This window comes from Nestor notabilis, unplaced genomic scaffold (assembly GCF_000696875.1).
Source record: "Nestor notabilis isolate BGI_N333 unplaced genomic scaffold, ASM69687v1 scaffold1260, whole genome shotgun sequence".
NCBI classification, from domain to species: Eukaryota; Metazoa; Chordata; class Aves; order Psittaciformes; family Psittacidae; genus Nestor; species Nestor notabilis.
This window is the reverse complement of record NW_009909482.1, coordinates 8,616-32,620: the sequence shown is the minus strand read 5'-3', so window position 1 is coordinate 32,620 and position 24,005 is coordinate 8,616. Positions and strand designations below refer to the sequence as shown.

The 24,005-nt window shown below is 37.1% G+C and overlaps 1 protein-coding gene across 1 annotated transcript in view; it reads left to right on the top strand.

Annotated features, from left to right (window-relative positions):
* The window catches only part of LOC104410180 (protein broad-minded-like), a gene marked incomplete at its 5' end in the record, with an annotated part of 17,431 nt that extends 9,195 nt beyond the window's left edge, over positions 1 to 8,236 (top strand). Inside the window, 4 exons of the mRNA XM_010023162.1 lie at positions 580 to 734; positions 2,419 to 2,559; positions 4,679 to 4,867; positions 8,117 to 8,236. Coding sequence (XP_010021464.1) covers positions 580 to 734; positions 2,419 to 2,559; positions 4,679 to 4,867; positions 8,117 to 8,236 — 605 coding nt within the window. The remainder of the gene's footprint in view (positions 1 to 579; positions 735 to 2,418; positions 2,560 to 4,678; positions 4,868 to 8,116) is intronic.
* Positions 8,237 to 24,005: the final 15,769 nt, after the last annotated feature.

The following is a 24,005-nucleotide window of genomic DNA, read 5'->3' as shown; positions in this document are numbered from 1 at the left end:
TATACACACAGATAAAAAAGCAAACGGGGGGGGGGGGGGGAGACAAAAAAAACCCCTCCAAAGCAGCACTTTTACTTTGAAATTTTGTTAGCAAGTTAAAATTCACACCCAATGCACTCCAGAAAAGCTTTACCCTTTTGTTCCCAAAATTTGTTAAAATTGTAGATCTTGTTCATTTTTGTCATAAACTGTTTTGGAGTATGATCACATCATTCTGTATGTGATAAAGTGTCTGCAGCAATGCATCTCTGAGCATTAATGAGTATCTGTGCTACTTCCACAATACCAACAGTATTAATGGTGTTGTCCATGTAATGATATGTGTCTGTAAACTGATCAATGGGAATGTTTTGATTTCAGACTGGAAAAAAAGTAGCGTATTGGGAAAATAGCTTAATTCGGTTTGAGAGGCAGCTGTGCCTCAAGAAGCTGCCTTCTGTGCAGCCATATTCCCTTTGTCCCATCTCTAACAAACCAGCTCTTGCCCCTGCTGTGCATGAGCCTGGGGAAGAGGAGGGCTGCAGTTCCCGAAGGACAGTTATGAGTTCTCTGCCCAAGTTCCTTAACCTTCTCATGCAGGCTGCTTGCAGGAGCACTGTCCTGGCTATGACTGGTTTGTGTCTTCTATCTTCCTCATAATGTCAGGGGACACGGAGAAGACACTGACGTTTCTTCAAAAATTTTCACGTCTTCTTGTTTCAGCATTTCTCTGGCTACCAAGACTACATATATCTGTAAGAATTCAAAAGCTGTCTCTTTCTGAAAAGCAACTTTGAAAGTTTCTGAAGGAGACTATTAATTTCCTTAGCTTTCAGTGGGTTTTTTTTTTTTCTTTTTTTAAATGCATTAAGTTTTCATTAAAGACCTCTAACTTAATAAATGACCCTGAAAAAGTCTCTCAGAAAAATATAGATTTGACATTTGCTCAAATGGTTGTTTAAAAGTAGTGAAAATACAGGTGGACTGATAGTAAAGGGGATGTTATTGAATTTTAAAGCTGGTAGTAAAATAAACTGTTAGTGGTATTAAATTCTGTGTGAAGGCTGCGGTACTGTTCTCAATGACCTTTTTTTTTTTAATTATTTTTATAGAGTGAAAGTCCATCCTTTTGGTTTTTTTCCTAGTAAAACTATCAATTTTAGAATTTACTAAATAGACTAGGAGATATTTGGTAAATTTAAAAAATTATTACTGCCCAAATACTGAATGTTTGACAATGTGAAATTATCAAGTTTGTAGTATAGGAAACAACATTTCTGTATTTCCTTAGGTGTGATTCCATCTATTTAAAATAAAACCCTCCGAGTTTTACTTTGTACATTGTTATATTGTCTTAAGTGTTTTGAATATAAACTGTAGAACAACTGTAGTCTTTGCTAGAGAACTCTGGAGTACAAGAAGCACGGATTAGATTCCATACCTCTTCTGCATGCAGTCTTGCATATTAATATGAATTGGTCTCTCTTGTCACCAGAAGTGACTGTATTGATCCACTCATAGCACTGAGCCTAGCCCTGGGGTTCTTCCAGCACAATGAAATTTTTCTCCATTGTGTGAATATAATTGTGCTGAACACCGTCAGTGCTGAGAAATTCAGTTGTCTGTACAGTTGTCTCTTTACAAGAACTAGCCAGCAGTGCAGGCAGGTTACTGCAGTGCTAATGTTCTTTTTCAATCCCTAAATTATTTTTTTTTTATAATATATCTTCAAGACACAAGGAGAAAATTAAGAAATTAACCTATTTGCATAACTGTTTCAATGTCAACTAACATAAAATGTCAAAACAGGAATTACGAATTATCCAGCCATTGGATTGTGTTGCTGCCTACCCCAGGAAGGAGGAAAATGCCAAAGGATGTACCTTGACCTTCTAGCATTACCTAGAAACCAGGACCTGATTTCCAGAGCTACGCATACTGTTAAAAATCTCTGTTACTTTTGCTGCACAGAACAGAATTTCACCAGCCACACATTCTGCAAAGAAACATGCACACACAAAACAACTTCAAGTTCCACTCTATCCACCAGTAAATGGGAAAAAAAAATAAAATCCAACACAGTCTTTTTTCCCCTTCTTTTGTTTAAAATATGACAATAGTTTCTCCATCCCTGCTGTGACAATTTAAGCTTACATGCAATAAAGAACTAGATTGCTATTGCAAAGGAATAGTCAGGATCTATTTAATATCAGTTTCTAATTTTTAATTTTCATATAACTACATGTTTTTCCTAATGGTAGTACTTTTTTTGTTAATTCTGTTTCCTATCTCTAAAATAACTGGGATTACTTATCCTACAAATAAACATATGTATTTTTATATATTGTTACCACAACGGTATTTTAAAATAACATATTTTTGTAGTCTATAATCCTTCTCCTCAATTTTGTTCTTGCTGCTGCTGTTGTTGTTAATCAGGTGCACCTACCTGTTACCACAGTGGAATCTGGCATCCATCCAATCTATTTCTGCAGTGCTCACTACATTGAAATGTTGCTGAAAGCCAAGTTGCCACTTGTCTTTGCAGCCTTCCACAGGTCTGGTTTTACTCCATCCCAGGTAATTGATGAAAGCATATCAAAGTATCATCGAATTTTTGGACTTAAATCCACCAAACCAAGGATGTTCATAAACTACTGCAGGTTTTCTATACAGCATCTGTGTGGTGGTTATGAAAGGGGGGGTAAGAGATAGCTTTGAATGCGAGTGACTTAGAGCATCTGAAGATGAATTTTGGTAGAATAATGACAGTGTACTGCAGCTGATTACCTTCTATTACATGTTCATGCAGAAAACCTGATAAAAATACTACTTACTAAAACCTCTGATTTATCATTAAAATTAAGAAGAATATCTTATTCCCTGAAATAACATTTTAAATTTTCCATACGAAGGAAATGAGTAATTTAGGATAGGTGTGTAATAGGAACCAGTTCAGGTAATATGAGAGCAAAATTAATTTTATATGAACTACCATAACCATTACATGAGGCAACACACTAATCTTCTGAATTAAAGAGATATTACTAAAGAAAAGTATTTATCCATAATGTTAGCTTTCATTTTGCCTACTTACAATGATTCAATAGTAATATGTGTGGAGGATTACTTGTAAAGACTGCAGTCATGATGAAACATAAACAGTGTCATGCAATGATAAATTAGAGTGCGTGTGCAAAGGACCTCTTGCCACAATAAGAAAGCTTAATGTTGTTCAAGGCAAATATTTTTCATCTTATTCCTTCAAAATGCCTTTGCAACTTGAGAGACTTCTTAGTGGGAGTAGATGCCAGTGTGGTACAGATATTGCTTAAAAAAGTCAGCTTGGGATTTGATCTTTGAGGAGAGAAGAGCAGTTGATGAGGGACTTTATCTCAGTATAGGAATGAGGTGCTCATAATAAGCTTCCTGTTTAGGGCTGGGGAAACACATAGGGATTGTCACTCCTTCGTCAGTTAGAATCATAGAATCATAGAATGGTTAGGGTTGGAAAGGACCTTAAGATCATCTAGTTCCACCCCCCCTGCCATGAGCAGGGACACCACACATATATATCTAACCTAAACTTCCCCTGTTTAAGTTTAAAGCCATTACCCCTTGTCCTACCACTAGAGTCCCTAATGAAGAGTCCTTCCCCAGCATCCTTGTAGGCCCCCTTCAGATATTGGAAGGCTGCTATGAGGTCTCCACACAGCCTTCTCTTCTCCAGGCTGAACATCCCCAACTTTCTCAGCCTAGTCTTGTGTAAGTTATACTGTATACTGTTGTATTGCTTTTATGTTTTTTAGTCTTAATTACTAATAGACTAGTTATTGTTCTAAACTGCTGATGAGGTGTTTTGTTTGAGGATTTTATTTTTATTTAATGTGTTACTGAAATGCCACTGGTGGGTGCCCCTGTATCTTCTGAATGCTGCTGCAGTTCTACTGCAGGATTAAAAACAAATGAACCCTGAACTGTGAAAACAACTCTGATGTAGCTAGGTGCATGTACGTCAATAAATACCTGAAAACAGATTCAATGCCAGAGTATGGCTGCTGTCATCTAATTATAATTTTGGTACTTCTGCTGCTGCATATTTTTAAACACTTTAAGGACTGATTAGCAGAAGATCTGTGATCTGGAACTAAATGAAGTGAAATGTGCTGTACTCATCTCAATATGTTGTGATTTAGAACTGTGATTTAGAACTGGAAAAAGGAGTCATGTTTTCCATAAATACTTCATTAAATGAAAACATGTCTTATGGAAGGGGTTAACATTAATTTGTAAGGCAAAGAACTGCTTTTATTTAGAGGAAAATCCATGTTAAACAGACCTTCATAATCCTTATTACACTTTAGGCCACACTTTTTAAAAATCTTGAAAAAATCACCTTTGCTTTCATTGGACTTTGAGTTTTATGTCTCAGCCTCAGGAGTTGCCAGAACATACTCATATAATTGAGATGCACAGATGCAGGGTGTTATGTTTAGTAGAACCCACTGGAAATCTACTTGGAGGCCGCGATTTAAAAAATGGTGATTCTTGGCTTCTTTTGTACTTTATCACTTTTATTTTCCTAAGCAGTGTAATGGTATAGAAAAAGGGGTCCCTAGTACACAAAAGAGATAAAGCTGATCAATTATGACTGAATGTCTACAGCAGTTTAATTATGTATCATTTTGTTCTCATCTAGATTTGTCTGCAGTGGATAACTCAGTGTTTCTGGAATTATATGGACTGGAGTGAGATCTGTCACTATATTGCTACATGTATCCTCCTTGGTCCCGATTATCAAATATATATGTGTATTTCTGTGTTCAAACACCTACAGCAAGATATCCTGAAGCACACTGAAGCCCAAGATCTCCAGGTTTTTCTTAAAGTAAGAGTTTCTTTTTAAAAATTTTTAACTGCTGAAGGGAAGCAAAACTCTCAATACTGAAAGTTCTTACTGGATTTCACTTACTAATTTTGAGTGAAATGATACTTTAAATTTATTTACTTCTTTGCAGAAAATTACGGTGTTTTCCAGAAAATAGCTTTCCTGCATTTGTCCTGATTGGTTCCCTTTGTCAGCAAAGTAAATAGGCACACTAAGTCATGAGGGCATTTAATTCAGTTCTATTTGACCCCAGTCTCATTAAACTAGATGTTCTTCAGAGAGGTGAGTTTACACAGTGATCTCTTACTGAAGCTTGAAGAGTTGTGGCACAAAGCTCAGTGAGCTGTTATTTTGAACAGATGCCAATTACTATACAACCAGCCTCAAAATTTCATATTCTTTGCCATATTATAAATTACATTTCTGGATTGGATTCTTTCTGCAGGGAACTGATTAGCTATAGATATAGTCATAACTCTTCTTCCCTGAGACACTTCGGTTTATTTTCACTGGTCTTTTCCTTCAGTCAAAATTGTTTTGAGAGCTAGATATCTACATCTTAGTCTATCCTAAAAACAACAGTTTTCCGACTAGTTTGCATCCAATTTATATATTCCTAAATATTAATGAGCTGATGCATTAATAATTTTCCTTGAAATGTTTGCTACAGTCTAATGATTGGATTGTTTTGTTTGACCTGGTTTTGCTCAATCTGGCTGAAAAACTACTTCATCTTGTTGGTTTTACTTGGATAGCGTATGTAAACTTCTGGAAATTTTAAGAGACTTTATATCTTGTCATCACCTACAGTATAAACAAGACAAAGATTTGACATGGTACTCTTAAATTAATGAGAAATATTGTACATTAATGCACTACTGGAGTATTTAAAATTCCTTGAATGGCTACCATAGAAAAAGGGGAGTTAATAGCATACTGAAATAGTAATCTTGGTTTTTGATAGCTCTTAATTCATCTAAAGAAAAAAACAAAACCCTCTGCTATTGTATTCATTTAATTTCATGTGAGGTTACTTGGGTTTAATACTTGCAAAGGCGTTAGCTGCCCTTTTTTTAGAAATAACTAAATTCATTTTCAAGTTTTAGCCTATTTCTCAGCACAACATTCACAAATTTGGATTACTGTAGTGGAGTAATTCTTTTAAAAGTGCAAGTATAAACTATTTTGAGAACATAGTCCAAGTTAAGAAAAAACCCATCACACCTACAATCCTTGAATATTCATGTTACATTTTTTTTTAATGTAATGTCACATCTTGGACTTCATCCTAGCAATGGTCATTTGCTATACAGACAAGTCCCACTGCCTATTTTCCTTCCAAGAACCAACAGTATGTTCTGTTTTTAAGCTTCTAACATGCTTTATATCTGTAATGGAAAGGTGATGATTTGATAGCAATACACATTTGTCGGTATTATCTAAAAAGTAGTTCCAGCTAGCTGTTAAAATTAAACCCAAATATTTTCTTCTTAATATTAATGTACTTTTATTTGCACATGAAAAAATAATTTGGAGACAACTTTGCTGTCAATTCACATGACATTATGCCTAGCACTTAAAACATTATTAATTAGTAAAATATTCATTCTTTCAGTATGTCCTTCTAGTAATAAAAGCATGACCACCTGTGAAAGAGATCATTTTCTATTACTCTATTATTTGCCTTTCCTCTGTGCCTAGAGGAAAGTTAAGTAATGAATTGCCCATGAACGTTTTGTCCCTTTTTCTGGTTCTTTCTGTTAGCTGACATGGATTGCTAACAGTTATGATCCCTTTGAGATATCTTGAAATTTCAGCATTGACTGAATTTTAAATTTATTGCCTGGTCTTTTATTAATCCTTTCATGGAAGGATAAAGGCGCATAGCTTTGTAATTTCTACATGTGAACCAAGAATACTGTACCCCGACACCTCAGTAAGCCCGTCTTGACTATCTTGGTTTCATTGATTTAATTAGGATAAAACAGAAAAACTGGGGCTACAGCGTTTGTGACTTGTAGTAGCACATACAGAGCTAGTATGTCAGTCTCTTCTGGAAGTAACTAACTTAGCTACTCTTCACTTTATTTTCTGTGAGTATGAGCTGTATTACTGACAGCTAAATTGCCAACCAATGTTTTAATATGTGTGCACATTTAATCAATGTAATATTTCACTGCTTAAAAAAAAGAAAAAAAGAGGAAAGAAAAGAGAGTTAAATACCTACTACAATTCCCTGTTGGAGTCCATTTTCTTTTCCACTGTAATCTTCCTTCTCACGGTGTATGAAGAGCAACTTAGAAGGTAAAATTGTGCCTTTGCTTTCACTTCTTAGTAGGGGAGGAGAGATCCAAAGACCATCTCGAATTCCTGTTCAGATGCCGAAGTGCAGCCTTCCAAGCCTGAGTAGATGTTCTCAGGAGACTTTTAACAGAGATTTACAGTCAATACACCAGCAGATAAAATATGTGTGCACAATGAATGTCTGGCTCCAGAGAGTTTTTTGCAGCATATGGTGCCAACAGTGGTAATACTGCATAGTAGATGCTGGCCACACTAATTTTTCCAGTTCAAAGCAGCCACAAATCCACCCATTTTATCTAAACTGTTCTTCAGGTACTACTTTCTGCTGTGCATCCTCCCCAGTCCTCTAATCTAGTCGCCATAGATGGAACATGGCCTGTTGGTTTTTTTTTTTTCCTGAGGGCCCCATTTTTTACTCTGTGTTTTGGAATTAGTAAAAATTTAATCATTTGTGGTGATGCAGAAGTCTTTATTCTGTTTTTAAGCTCTTTATAACAATCTTTATCATTGATTTTGAAAACAAGTATCTACTGTTACTGTCTTAGTTTTATTGAGAATCTAGTTGGATATAAAAACCACATTAACAAACTTACAGCATGCCATGTGCTGGTATAGAAATCTTTTTAAAGATTTCTTTTGTACATGGTTTTGCCTTCTTAAGGCTTACTTTGTTAACCCTGAAAATCTTCATTATGGCACATTCTCCAAAAATGAGATGAACAGTGTCCACCTGAAAAAACTATTTGATACCAAGACTTTAATTAAAAAGAACTATGTGGAAGTAGATATTAGCAGTTCTTTATTTCTAAATGAAATGTAATAAAATGTATTTTAAACACCCAAGCAGAATAAAAGAAGCTATCTTTAGAAGGTCTGAATTCATTAAATTTGAATTGTGCATCTTTTTTCCTAGCTTATTAATGTTTTCTGTGTGTATTTGTGCAGGAAGAAGCACTCCATGGATTTCGAGTGAGTGATTATTTAGAATACATGGAAAGCTTAGAGGCAATCTACAGACCTCTGCTGCTGGAAGACATGAGGAACATAAGAGTGCAGAATACATAGATGAAACAAACAAGCACTTCATTTTCCAGTTTTGGTTACATCCTTTAAAAGGGTGCTGATTGATTGATATATCATTTTCACCGAAAATACATCAGGCTGTGTAAATGTACATATTGTAAAATGAAATAAATAAGGATGGGTTTTAGAATACTGTTTTTGCAAAAAGACTTGATCTAAGCTCAGTGACCTAAAGTAACACATTTTCCCAGAAAGGCAGTACGTGCAGCCTCATTTTCAGTTAGCAGAAGGCAACTTCAAAACCCACCTGTAGGATTCTGAAGTGTCTTCCTTCAAAAGCCTTGGGCCTGTTCCCAGCTCACTGCATTGTCACCTCCGTGTAGCGCAGTCCTAAAACCTTCATATTTGCTACGGTCTGACAAGGTGATTTTTTCTTAGAAACAATGCTAGTGTGTATTCACATGCATGAAAAGTCAACAAATGAAAAACAAATTCCCTGTACACGGCTGTTATGACTTGTAGGCAAAGTTGAGAAAATGGGGTGCTCAAATATATGCAGTGAAAAAAGACTGATATTCCTGTCTTTTCAAAAAATAAAATTATAGAATCTGTGATTCTAAAAGATAAAATAAATCCTTTTATGTCATAAAACATTTATCTGTAACATACACACTCTGGCTGCATAAGTGAATTAGAAGTCCTGAGCAGCTTGCTTTTCATATCTCTTGGAAATTATAATTTTTAAATATTCTGATTACATTCAGACAGGAAAACTTCATCTGTGCTTGCCTTTCACTATAAATGAAAAGCAAGAATTAAGGCTGCTAAGGTATTTTCTAACACCAGTGCAGTATAGGTAAAATTTCAACATCACTGAAGTTGATTGACATTCCCGATTTCAAAAGAAACATGGTTTTCTTGGGGACTGCTGCATCCCATTTACTGTAAGGATAGGTTTTAGGTAATGATCAGTGGGCAGCTGAGGCAAGATTCTGGTAGCTTTATTTTCCGTATTATATCATTGTTAAATACTAAGAATTCACTATATATTTGTGCACCAATTAATAGTTGTTTTTTGAATCCAAATTTCAAAGCACTGGGCATGATGTTGAGTCAGTAATACTCAGATGACAACATACTCTGGAAAAAAAACCCCACCAAAAAAAACAACCAGCCAAACAAAACCAAAAAACATTTCAAAAACTCAGGCTTAAGTGAAAGTTTGCTTACTGGAAGAAAGAAATGGCTTCAGTGGAGATTTTGCTTAGAAGGCTTCACCTCTCCACACCCTCCCCACCCCCACATGCCCTTTATTAGTGCATTATTTCAAACTCTGTTCTTCGAAAAGAAATCTTTCAAAAACTCAGACTTAACCCAACCACCCTCTAACCTAGCCCCAGCCTTCATCAAGACTTACCCAGCACCTGTATTTACAAAGTCTTCCCACAAGACTTTCATTTAAGGTCTTAAGATCCTGTGTTGGAACATAGTGTCACTCACTAATGGCACGTTCAGTGATAGCATCTAAATAGCTTTGCAGAAAACAGCAAATAACCTGGTTATTTCTTACTTTGAGAGTATAAGAGATTCTCTAGTGTCATCGGTATCAAGTTCCTAAACGGCTTCTTGAAACCAAGCTTATTTTTGGACAATAGACCTGTTTTCACCCTGAAATATTCATTTTCCTAAGTAAATTTGCATCAATAATTCTGAAGTTTCTTAAAACTCATCCTTCATCCTTCAACCACACAGAGTTTCAGACAAATACTTAATGTATCTTTTTGTAGGGAGATATATCCTTTCGTAGGATTTCAGTTTCATTTCAGCCAAAATAATAGTTGCAGTACTTCAGTTTAAAGTGATATGCCCTATCCCTGCAGTTACATTCGAAGAGATTTTTGGTCTTGGTAATTATTTTGCGTAGAAGGTTGGTAAATTGCCCTGTACCTTGCAATATCAGACCCTTAGTACTTTGATGTTTCCAATGACATTGATGCTTTATCAAATGAAACAAGATCCAGCTTCTCTAGCAAAAGCTTACTTCCCATCTGTGTTCTTACAAGTCTTTATACTGTCAAATGTTAAGGAATCAGCATAATTGGTCAAGTCTGTGCTGTAACTAATTTCGTAACGAAGCAGTATAAATTCGCCAAAGGTACCCAAGTCATCTAGGCAACATTACCAGATGATAGTACATAGTGAAAGTTAAGTAGTTCTTTACTTGGTTAAAGAAGTAGGGAAAATACTATGTTTTATGAACAACTGCAATAGTACTTGGTTTACAGAATGTCTGAAATCTCAAAGTATTTTGATGAGAGTTTGTGATATAATAAATGTTTTAGGAGTCCAACAAAACCCACATGTTGAATTCAGACTTATCCCATATTATTGCCACATCCCTGGGAGACAAACATTAGTGCAAAGTTCTTGAAAAACAACTTCACTAGATAAAATGAATGTGTGAGCACATATAAAAATTCGAATTATAAAATACATTAGCACCTGCAGCAAATTTCTGTAATTGTGTGTAACCTAAGAGTGAACACTGACAAAGGTTTTGCCACTAATTTCTGTTTTCCTGACTGTGCATTTCATAAGTTCATGGGTTTAGCTTTTTTCCCCTGTCTATAAAAAAATAAAAGTATTAAATATTTTTTGACTTCTGTGAACTGTGTTGGCTCTCTTACATTAAAGAGGCTGGCAAGTATGAGGAAAGAATCGCAACTGATGGAACCAAGTATTTGCCTGACACCAGGGTCAAAGAATGTTAAGACTCCCATAAAATCTGGGGTTTTTTTTTTAACCTTCATAGCACTCTCTTTTTAAAATAACTTTTTGGCATCTATCTCAAAATAACCAAATGACAAGCATCCAGATGTGAATAATACTAAAGCACTAATATATATGTCTTTCTGGAAATTCTATACATTTTTAAAGATACCATGGTTCATTAAGCTACCAATTAGGAACTCATCAGGTTCTTTGTATCAGCAGCAGATACTTGTCCGGAAAATTAGCTCTTGTACTAGGTGTTTGAGTAACCCAGGGAGTCTTGCCATCTAAATAGCTGCCACTTCGTATTCCTCATCCTGCAGCAGAGAGAGGCACTGCAGAGCTGACCGTAATATCAATAACTTTTACCAATACTGCATCAAATCAGTGCAAAGAGAGACAGCACACAATAATCAGGAAGATCAGTCAAACACAAATATAAAGCAAACAGCCTAAGTACCATATGCTGCTATTGACAAAAGCACTTTTTTGCCTTGCCTCCAGCAATTGCATCAGCTGTAGTTTCCCCATCCACAAAACAGCTTTAATTTCATACAGCGCATGTAAGTGCTGAGATGATTAATTGGAGAGTATTTGTAAAACATTTAATGCATGAAAATTCTATGTAAATGCTAAATCTTAATACCAGATGATAATACAAAATTCCGTTGCACCCTACAACAGAAGCCAGTACATTGGCACATGTTACAGGTAGACTGAAACAGCTTGAAGTGATGGTAGTCAGGGAAAACGATGGAATCTTCTTTGGATCAATAACACTCTAAAAACAAATTACCATTTTAGCAACAGACATCTGAAGACATGCTCACGTTCTCTATTACCTCTGGTTTGAAGCCTTCCTTATCCAGCTTTGCTGGCTTATATATAAATTTATCCACTCCACTCCCTGTTTTCTTCCAGGGAACTAAAGTCTACTGAGATGTAGATATTTTCTATCTCTAAATCTGTTTGTATTTTTCTGGTTGCCTCTTCCAGCTTCTTTTTCCCTGCTTTCCATGCTTTTATTTACCTCTGTCAGGCTTGTACTGTCTTATTTTCAGCTGTTTAATTGTTTGCAATCCCCAGTGAGAGTCCCAGCCCTAAAGGTTAGTAAGTGTTCCCTTGCTTGTCCCTAAAATTTGTAACTAAACATATTTAAAATAAACATAATGGTAAAAAACGTAAACAAAAACCTAAACAAGCCAAACCCAAACAAACAAAAAAAACCAAAACAAACACTAAAAATCACAACTTGGAAAAATAGAAAAATTAGGTGTTTCTTTGCAAGCAGAATACCTAAAGCTTTAATTTCTTCAGCCAGATTAAATGACTCTAAAGTAACATATTAACTTAACCATCACATCTAGTCTAAATTCCTCAACTGGTGACAAACCAGACATGACCCCCCAAGTAAGCTGCCAACAGTCCTGATCCAGTCTTCCACTGGAGAAAGGTAAGCACTACTGCCTCTGCTTGTCTATCGCATCCCCCTAACCATCATCTGGGATGCCACTCTGAATAGAAACATCTATGTTATCCTTAAAAGACATGCAATTTCCAGCAGCCTCTGCAGCATGACTCAGCCTTTTGGGATAAAATCAGTAATCTACAAATATATTTTTCACCTGTTCATGTTTGCCATGTTGCCTTTTGCCAAGTTATTTTAGTTCTGAAAATGTTGAGTACTTATCTAATCAAATTAAAAATGCTTACTTGCTTTTGTAAAAATGACAGTTCTGCAGGTGGAAACAGTTTCCTCTTTACCATACACAGTGTTCATGCAGCAAGAGAAATACTGGCAGTGGAGGCAACTAGAAGGTTTAAAAAGAAAAAACAAAAGTCATTTAGATCTGGTAGGAAAAAAACAGAACAAAGTTAAATAGTTACACTCTAAACTCCTCTTTCCACTGTTTTAAGATGTCCAACTCAGACAATCAATAGGTCAACAGATAAACTGTCTCAGCTTCTCTAAACCATTTTGTGTTGTCTTAAAGTAATTTCTAGCTCATCCATAGCAATATTCCATAGATTACAAAAGGAGCTAAGTTTGAGTAACAGTTAAAGATCCCAGCAAATAGTCTAAAGTATAACATGTTATCAGTAATAGGAGCCAAACATCATGTTTACAGCATGAAGGATTTTGCTATGAAAGGGCAGTGACAAAGACCAGTCAGTTTGCTATCTGAAAGAATCCCATCCTATCACAATAGAGAAATTTATGAGTTGTGGCTAAGAAAGAAATCCTAATTTGTAAAAGAGACTATTTTCCTCTATTTATATCATCAGGGACTATTAAAGAAATCATCTTATTCCATTCCCACACTTCAAGAAGCATGTGTAAAAATCACAATGCTGTGAAAAAAGCCACAATAATTGTCATATTAAATAACTCATACAGTTAGGGACCTATGAGACATAGTCTATTTAGTCCATTCACTAGAAGACTCTTAGGTTGGATTGTTGGAAGATTATTTGCTCTCTGCCTGTGATTACCTACATGGGGAAGAGATTTCTGATAACATCTTTTTAACCTAGCCAAACATCTTCCCCTCTACCCCACCACATGAACAAGAAAAACACATTGCCAACAAGAATCTGTAAGATCTAGCAATGAGGAGCTATGGAAACAGACTGGAAGAGGTTGTCATTTTACAATGAAGATAACCATTCGGTAGAACAAAGTTACTTTTGAGGTAATAGATCATCAGTCCTGATCTGTTTTGTTGAGATACTGTGTTACACTAGAACACATGCACTTCTAAAATACGTAATTTATTTCAAGTTCCACGGACCAAGTTATAGTGAGGTAACTCCTATGTGACATTTCTGTCCCTAAAATATATTTAAAAAAAATTAATCTGTATCAATAGATTGTGATATCTTCCAGTTCTTTGTGATGCATTTTAGGCAAATCACAACAAAAAACAAACAAAATCAATACAAGGAATTAGAGATGGACAAATCTGAGGTCAAAGAGCAAAAAAAGTATTTATAGAATTTAAGAATAGATGGTAATGACAGCACGCATTTTCCCTTTCAAATTATAATATTTATCAATATATCGGACTAGAACTGAAGATTTGAGCAGGTAGAAAATCAAACTTGTTTAAAACATAACATTATGTTTGTGTCAGAAGTAACTAGCATTTATTTCCTCTAAGGAAGGCATTTGAAGAGCTGCGATGTTGATTGTACCATTTGTCAAATCACGAGTATATTCGTGACACCTCTTCTGGCACTGTTTAGTAACTGATCACACTAAGTGGACAGAAGTATGACTCTTACATCAAAGCTAGATTATTCAACCTATTTTCCCATAATTTAAGATACTATTTCCAGGTATTTTCAGACCATGTCCTTTCAGATTTCATTTTCGTTCAAAATCTAAGCTAAAGCAGAACAAATCTTTAAATTTCAGGTCATGAATGAGGTATTAGTTTTATTACTTCATCTAACAAGAACTGGTTCAAGAAGTTTTGTATACTCAGCGGAACATAAGGTCAAGAAATGCTTTGTTCCTCTGATACCAAAGCACCAGTAAATTAAAAAAGCCCCACAGCTCCAAAGCATGCCATTTGATTCTGTTTCATCACACACAAAGAAATGGTCTTAAAGCTCAACATACAGATGCAGTGGTGCGTAGGGAGGTAACAACATGGTTTGAAAAATTAGTTTAGATGGGGTTAAATTGGGAACTGGCACTTGACTAATATTTCATCAGGACAGTTTCCTGCTCAGAAATAGAATGAGACAAGGAGAATATGTGAAATTCACTTAGAATGATGAATGGAGAAAGCACGCTTATTCTCTTCTCTTTTTTCTTTGTATACATTTTTTATTTTTGTGGTAGATTTTTAAAGAAACAAATATAACGAAAATTAAAACTCTAAGTAAAATTAACCAAGGGAACTCCAAGGGAAAGAAATCAATATTTGCTCTCTCAAAAGATTTCATCTACTCTTGGTATTTCCTGTGTCCTAACTCGAAGCCTGCCATGGTATCAACATTCATCCATGATATGGGACTTAGCTTTTAAAATGTTTCTTTACATTAATATAGACATCCATAAGCCAACACAATCCATTTACACTGCAGCATTCCTTTGCACCATGGCTGCAGGTAAGGTCCCTGCTGAAAGAAGGCAATATTTCTAATAAAACCAGGAGGCTGAGGGTATCACCATGTTGATAAAATGAACATTCACTGAAAGGGGAAGTAGCCTAAAAACAAAATGGATTTGTCAGGTTTTTTTCTAGAGTAGAAAATAAAATTTCAAGCAAAGCATAAAAGTGACGCCCATTCTGTCATATTTGCATTCATCTATTTGAACTTCCCTCTCCTCCAAATTTTTGAATGTTTAAATATGGTACATTTTCTGGAGTTATCAAGACTACCTCCTGCACCACAATTTTCACTTATAAGGCAAATAACAGGTATTTTTTTCAGATCAACCTTTTCTTGTTTTGTACTATGCACTGTTGTGAACAATGCTGTATGCTGTCACAATTTGTGTCACAGACCTTCTAGGTAAAGCTTTCAGATCCAACAGAAATTATTCCCCATTTCAATTCAGGATGGTGTTTCATTATAATGTTATTTTTTTCCAGCTCTAAATCAAGAAAGAAAAGCCTCCTGCTAGAAAATAGAAAACCAAGATTTGGAACAAATACAGTTTTGGGAAGGAATTCCTTCTGAGGGAAATTATAGACCCATGAAGCCAGTTAGACCATCTGTCTAAATCACTTTGGAGCCATTCAGATACTCATAGGAAATTCAGATGGTGGAGGTGAGGGGGAACTATGGCCTCTAGGTACCCCCACCCTTTTCAGACTTGCATGAAAATTAAATTTAATGAATTTTCAGCCAAATCACATGGAGCCAAACAGCTTTCTCCCTTAAAGAAACTAATTTTATATCCTGAATAATTGCCTTCATCTTTCAACATGCAGTAGACTTGAATTTTCCAAAACTTCCTGAACTGCAGGAATAGGAAAATCTCAGTCTAACAACCACCGTTCTGGATTTATTCTGCAATGCTGCTGCAGACTACCACTATGGCAATTCTTAATGCCAACTGCTTTTCATCTGTGAGGTTGGAGTTTCAAACAGCTCCTGACAACATCATGCAATCCTAACATGCTATGCTAAGGAAAACAGTATGATCTTCCACCTGCAAGCTACTAGTTCATTCTCTATTGAGAATAATAATGGAATTGTTTGCCAGAACAAAATTTTGACACCAGATTTCATAAAATATTTTCCAAAAGCATAGTGTTTCTTTTCAGAGGGAAACCCTTTTAAATGTCTCCCATAAAAATAGCTCCCCCTCTCCATCAGCACTGCCCTCCGAAATAACAAAGAATTATTGAAAATATATTACTCCTTGGAGAAATAAAGTAATAATTCCCAGGACATGCTCTTACACACAGCTAAAACAACATAATAACCTGACACTGACTATAATCCCTGCTCCTATGTTAAATACTACCACATCTTGCACCACTTTCTTACTGAATCCTTCCACTAGCTGGTTTATATCATTAAAACAGTAGAATGGCATCTTATTTTGTGGCACCTGTTTTCTAGATGCTTGGTTGGGGAGTGGGAGCTTCACCAGGGCTATAAACTGAACCTGCAACATGGGAATAATGCATACATGGAAAATCCTCTCCTCCACGTCATGCATAGTTAAACTGTTATTTGTTACAGTAGAGAAGATGAAACTGTCAGAACTCCAATGTAAGAAAAGTTAGGTTTTCCCTCCCCGGACCCAAACGTATTCCTGCTATAAACTTCAGCTATTGAAGGAGGAGTGTGGTATAGCATAGTCTGGATTGTAAGCAGCCAGTTTGACTTGACTTTACAGAGCAGAGGAGATAAATATCAGAACCTGGTCTTCCAAATGAGCCTTTCAGAAGACATGAATGGGCAATCAACTAGAAAAAAGAGAAATTATATTCTAACCAAGAAAACAAGCTTGGCACCTACAACAGCAAATGTCTTCCTTTGGAAAAATCCTGGCTGAGACCTACAGTAAATTGCCACATAGCTTTTACTTCAGCATGCTGGGCGGAGCTGTTCTTTTCTTCCACTGTCCACCACAGTTGCCAGTGTCTATTCCTAAGGTTCTTGTATACCAACCATTTACACTTTCTTAAAAAACAGAAGCATAAGATCAGAAATTAATTTTAAAGGGTTTGTGATCTTCCAGCAGAAGGATGCACTGAATCAGTAACTGTAAAGGGGTACTTTAACCATTACTTGCAAATTCCAGGTTGATGACAACACACAGTCAACTCATGATCTCACAATGTGTGTTGTGGATCAGCTGGGTTTGGCCTTTCTCCAGCTTTCTTGAGTGCAGCCACAGGTTCCTGGCATAAGGGTCTGCTCAGCCTGCTACTGTTCAAAAGCTGTCACAGCTCCTAACAGAAACCTGTCTGAGGGCAGGGCAGTCAATTTAAAACAGTAGCTTGAAAAAGTAAGTACTTTTCTCTGTTGGCCTCAAACATCCTGTCCTGATTTTGGCTGGGATAAAGTTACTTTTCTTCCTAGTAGCTGGTGCTGTGCTGTGTTTCAGCTTTAGTCTGAGAACAGTGCTGATAACACACCAATGTTTTAGTTGTTGCTCAGTAGCACTTACCCTGACCAAAGACTTTTCAGTCTCTCATGCTCTGCCAGTGAGGAGGGGCACGAGAAGCTGCAAGGAAACAGAGACAGGAGACCTGACCCGAACTAGCCAAAGGAGTATTCCATACCACAGCACGTCATGCTCAGTATATGTTATGTTATGTTATATTATACTTTATTTCAATTATTAAGTTGTTCTTATCTAAACCACAGGTTTTACCTTTTCCTGATTCTCTGCACCATCTCACTAGAGGGGGGAGGGTGGTAGCGAGTGAGTGACTTTGTTTCTGTCTGGGGCTAAACCACAACATATTGTATTAAGACACATCATTACCTTTAACAAAGAACAGGGATTTTTTGAGAAATCTCTTGCTTTTATTAATTCCAGAGCAACTGACCTGATAAACTTCCAGGCTTTCTTCAGATAGAGCTGAATGTCAGGTGAAGTTTCTAGTCAGATGTCAATATGGAGAGTGAGAGCTCATAAAATTCAGCAGAAGTTTTAGCAAACATACTGTGATCATTTGTGAGGTGACTGTGCAGTTTGATGGATTGCAATTATTATCAGTTAAATGTTCAATTCTTTCCACAAAGTAATCAGCCAACAAAGATTAGCTCATTATGCAAATTCAGACAGTGAATACTGTGTGCACAGTGGTGTAGCAAAGATGCTGCAGTGGCAACAAGCTACTTAGGTACAGAGAGAAACCAGAATTTAAAACAGTAAATGTAATAATAAAAAACAATTAAAGAGAGGGTAAACATTAGTCTGAGACTAAGAAATTAGAAAAGAAATAACTATCAAATTAGCATGCCAGCATGGAGTTGGAAAGCAAGGCCCTTCATAAAATAATCAGAGCACAACAGAGACCATCTGAATTTAAAATTGCAGTTCCAACGGATATGAAAGTATCAACCACTTGCAACAAAAATCAGTCCCAACGGGTATATGAAATCAACAGAGCTCTCATCCTACTGGAGAGTGGTGTCTGTGCAATGCTGCCAATTTCTTAACAGAACCATTTTATTTAAACTGCCAGTGTACTGGACTCAGGCAGGTCTTTTGAAACATCTTACAGTGAAGAGTTTTCCATAAACCCATGGCAGCTATTTTAAAAGCCCTGCTTGCCTTAGCTGGGATCAAGCTCTTCCACCTTCCTGACCCAGCTAGAAGTGCTGGCAACGTCATCAGGAGCAAACAAGAAAGTACTGTACCTTTTAACACTAGACAAGCTGGCTGTTAGCTAACAAGACACATCCCAGTCCAGGTTGGGAAGCCTTTTAGAGACATGAATGCACATATGCCCATGCTATGTCCATACAACTTCCAGGCAAGAGGGATCAGCTTTGAGTTAGCACATAATTGCATGTCTCCATTGGCAGCCTAGCTAGTTCAAATCTCACTGAGAAACTGCAAGCTCTAAACACCTTCTTATTATATGGAAGTGCTAAAATAATTTCAGGCTTTTGAATCAAAACCCAATTAAAAATGTCATGTGGAAGCCCCAGTTCTACACATTTGTCTAGGTAAAGGTAGTCCAACAGCACTACAACAGATAACAAATCCTGGAAACTAGCTTCAAGAAGTGTACTTGTTTCAAAGTTTGGGGCACTTAATACTTTGTATTAAGTATTCTTAATTCTTTGTATAGGCATTCAAATTGCCATATATTTTTCACATCTTTAGAAGGATCTACGGCTTTAAAACTGTTTTGGGTGTTCCACTGCCAATTATGGGTGTGTGTCCTAAGAATTTGCCCAGTTTCTTTAAAATATTTTGATCATTCAGTCTTAGATATACATCACTGATACATTAATATCCAGTATCTAGCTGCTAATAGTTCACTGCTTTTCAACATGTTCTTCTTCAGGCTTTATCCGCAAGCCACCAATAATCTATTCAACTGCTTTTTGCAAAGCAGAAAGCAGTAATGGATTTTAATTAGCCACATACAGTAGAAAGCATTCATTCAGGAGACTGCTTCTTTCTGACTATTTTCAAATTGTGACTAACCCCATCTCCCACTCTGCTTTGCTGTGACACCGCAAGAGCCATTTATTTCTTTGTGAATAGGGAACATTGAAAGAAAATGTGTTCTGAAATGCAGCAGTGCAGTACTCCACCTGGTCTAGAGATGAAAGGTACAAAAGCTCTTAAGCAGCATAGGCCAGTCATCAAAAAGAAGGATTTCAGACTAGGAAAAGAAAATAAATTAACCCCCTTTACCCACAAAAAAAAAGTAGAGATTAAGCCCATGCCTAATTTGATAGAGAACATTTTTTGTGCTGTCTGCCAGACTGAAAGCAAAACACCATTCCTGGGACCTGCTATAGATGTTTGCAAAAGAGAAATTACAGAGGAATTAATTACAAATTATCTTGGTTTCTCAAATTTCCCAGTAAACAACAAAAGCTGATTTGAGAGGGGAGGAGTAAAAGAAAACAAACAAATAAACAAGCCCTCAAACCACCAAGACTAAATAAAAATGGGGATAGTGATTTTTTTTCTCTCTTCTGCATCTCAATCTAATGCCAATAGGAGAAAGGCATTTATACTTTATAATTGTGATGATAAGACAGGCCATTTCTCACAATACCAAGAGAACTAGGACCCAACTACCCATGAATCTGTTGGTTAATCTACTTTTGATTGTAAAAATCACTGCTGATCACTTATGTAATTCTGTAGACAATTCAGCTTCCGGGATTTCAGATATGGAGATCTCCAAACCCAATCCAACCCTTTTACATTTACTAAAACTCTGAAATTTACACCAGGCTCTTCTGGAATTCCTAAATCTGTACCATAGAACACCAAACTCTTGGGTGTAATATCAGCTTGCCTGCCTGTGCACTAAAGAAGTCAGTAAAAGAAATTTATACCAGCTACCACCACTACATGTGTAACATTTCAAAGGACACTCTAAGGACCTGTTTTTTCACAACCCAAGGCAACTGATAACACTCTTCCCATATTTACTATGATTACTTTTTCAACTTTACCTCTTTTTTCATACTGCTTGTGCACATGACACGAATCCTTGTTTGCACTGCTTCCTCAAGCTCAGTTTGCCTGCAACACCAGGGCAGCAGTATACCTGTAATATATGAACACCTGAATTCCTGTAATTTAAAGCTGTAGAGATTAAGTCATTACAGGCCAGAGTTCTCCGACGTAAGCTTTATAACTAATCACCCACCCAAAATTATATTAGCACATAAAAAAACATTCGTTTGAGTATCATTTCTACTAATTCTTTTTCTGCTTAATCTCCAGAAGTCAGGCAGGAGCACTGAGAACTACAGGCTGCATGAGCCCCCAGTTTCTAAGAGGCTCCATGACACCGTATGCTGCTTCCAACACGGGTTCAACCCTCCTGAGTTTCCAGTACATCATTTGAAATATAGAAGTCCTTAGGGTTTTTTATACAATGTCTTTCTGAACCTTTGCCAAAACTGAACTCAGCATTTTGCATTCAAAGCTGGCTTTAAAAATTAAAAACAGCAAAGAAGGCACTCCAGAAGCTTGCCATGGAAACCACACCAAGAACAAAGACATGAGACTACTTTGGCCGTCCCTTCCAGATATTCATATAAATTAATACTACAGATTCTTTCTCCTTGCATTATCCTCCCCTCTTCTACAACATATGCTAGAAGTTCCATTTTGTTCCTTCTAACATGCTTTTCAGCTGCCTGGGTGCTGGTAGGGGGCTGCAGGGCAACCTCTGTGAGGAGCAGCCAGGGCTACCCTGTGCCAGACACGTTCCAGCCAGCTCCAACACACCCACCACGGGGCACAGCTGAGCCTCTCAGCAAAAGTGTACGTAAGAAAGGGGAAAACACTGACCAGCGGTACAGAGTGAGAGGAAACTCATCGCTCATGCTGCAAGGAGGTAGAGGAGTCAGGAATGAAGGAGTGAAGCTGAGGCAAGGAAAAAGGTGGGCAAGGGGAAGGTGATTTAGTTTTGTATTTGGTTCTCACCATCCTATTTAACTGGCAATAAATTAAACTAATTTTCCTCAAGTTAAGTCTGTTTCACCCATGAGAGTAATTGGTGAGGGATCTCCCTGCCTTTACCTCCACCCACAAGCCTTTTAATTTTATTTTCTCCCCTGTCCTGTTGAGGACATGAAGTAAGAAAGTGGCTGGGTGGGAGGCTGGCCAAGGCCAACCCACCACGATGTGGGTTTTGTTCTGATATTGCCAATCACCTTTTCCCCACACTTTAGGAGGAAATCAAATACTTTGGTTTTAATTGGTTTAATTGGCTGCTTTGTTTTTTCTCCACCCAGGAAAATGAACAACTATTTCTAGTATTTTCCCCATTTTTGTAATACTGGATGATATAATTGTTTTTTAAAAACTGATAACATTTACCTCATTCCCATCCTTACAAATGGTTACTTTCCCGACACTCATGAAGTGATGTGTTTTCCACCATTTTTGCAGCATCAACAATGGCCAAACTATAGCCACATTCAGGTTACAACAATTTAACAACTCAGCTCTGGAAAACCTCATTTATTCTATCCCACTTGAAAGGATATATAAACAATATATGTACTGACTATAACTCATTACATAGGTGGAGGTGTCCTTATATTGTTTTTGTAAGTTGGAAAAACAAATCGCTGGGTTCACTGTTACCATACTTCAGAAATCAACATGCAGAATTAACAGTGTGATATCCTCTACTGTGCTAATATACATGCCAATACCATCTTATCTCTAGAAAAAATTCTGTCTGGGTATTCAATTAAGGTTTCATTATTTATGCTTTGATCAATTAGTTTGGTTATACGCCTTTGAGGACAGGGTATTAAATCTGAATGCAACAGGACTTCAGGAAGGGCTTTGGGGTTCAAAAATTTCAGTCTGTATACACTGCCGTAGACATTTTTTTCTCTCTAGGTTTGGAAATAATGCCCTCTTATATAGAGCCACTGTGGCAAATCCTGGTAGTTATCTGCTCAGTTGATCAGGAGGACTGTTTCCTATGGGAGTGACCCCATGCTGGAGGAGGTAAGAGCGTGAGTAGTTCTCCCTCTGAGCAGGAAGGAGCAGCAGAAACAAAATGTGATGAACTGACCACAGTCCCCATTCTACATAGTCCTGCTGCTGGGGGGAGGAGGTAGAGAAAATCAGGAGTAAAGTTAAACCCAAGATCAAGGGAGGCATGGGGGGAAGGTTTGGTTTTATTTCTTATTACTCTACTTTGATTTGATTGGTAATAAATTAAACCTATTTTTCAAACTGAGTCTGTTTTGCCCATGGTGATAACTGCTGAGTGATCTCTCCCTGTCCTTGTCTTGACCCAGGAGCCTTTCCTTATATTCTCTCTCCCCTGTCCAGCTGAGGAAGGGAGTGGCAGAGCAGCTTTGGTGGACACCTGGTGTCCAGCCAGGGCCAACCCACCACACTGATCTGGAAATACACAAGTATTCTTACAAATGATATTTTACTGGATACCAGCTATTCTGTTTTAAAGGTATCTTACTGATAAAACTCTTCTGTTTTAAGCAAAGCAATACTGGGTACACCACAGCAGACCTTATTGCTGTCTGCAAACACAGCCCCAGGGGAGTCATTACCACCATCTATTGCCATAGCCCAGTGATTACGGTTTAGGAAGATCCTTTCCGTATTGATGCATCATGCCAGGCATTGAAATAACACTGAGTAGCAGCAAATTGCACTATATGCCAGCATGGGGGGGACTTCAATGAGAACAGAAGCTCCTTTGTGTTAACAATATTACTAGCAATTTTTTAATCTTTTTCCATGGGTATCAGAGCAGTGGAAAAGCTTTCCCAGTTATATTCTTGAACAGAAACAGATAGGCTCTTCTGTTAGACTCCAGAAGGAACTTATCACCACCCAGTAATAACTAAATACCTTCTTCCCCTTCAGAAAAAGAAAATTGAGAAATGAGTTTCATTTTCTCCCCTTTTTTCTTCCACTTTCCCTTCCCCACTTTCCCCACACAAAAAACAAATGAGGGGAATATGCCTCCTCTGGAGCTACCCAAGCTCTCTACCCTTCCATCACTGTTACCTAAGCCGTTACTGCAAGTTACAGGCAAGTGAAGAGGCACTAGTGAATGCTGAGGTATATCAGCCAGCCGGCTGTGCTTCCTGTATCTACTGCTAGAACTGAACTTTCAGCCATTTAGTGTTCAGAGTTCACACTGGCCTCTACTCTGGCAGGGTAGTTTTCCCATCAAATTCAACAGCATTAATAATTCACTGTTTGGTTTTCTGCCTTTATTGGTATATGCAAGGTAAGATTTAGTGGTGTATCATTCACATGGCCAGCAGAAAGAACAAAGTGGAAAGAATAAAGATGGTTTGGGTTTTTCTTTGTCAACTCTTTTTTTTTTGCTTGTTTTTAATAGTACTCCTGGCA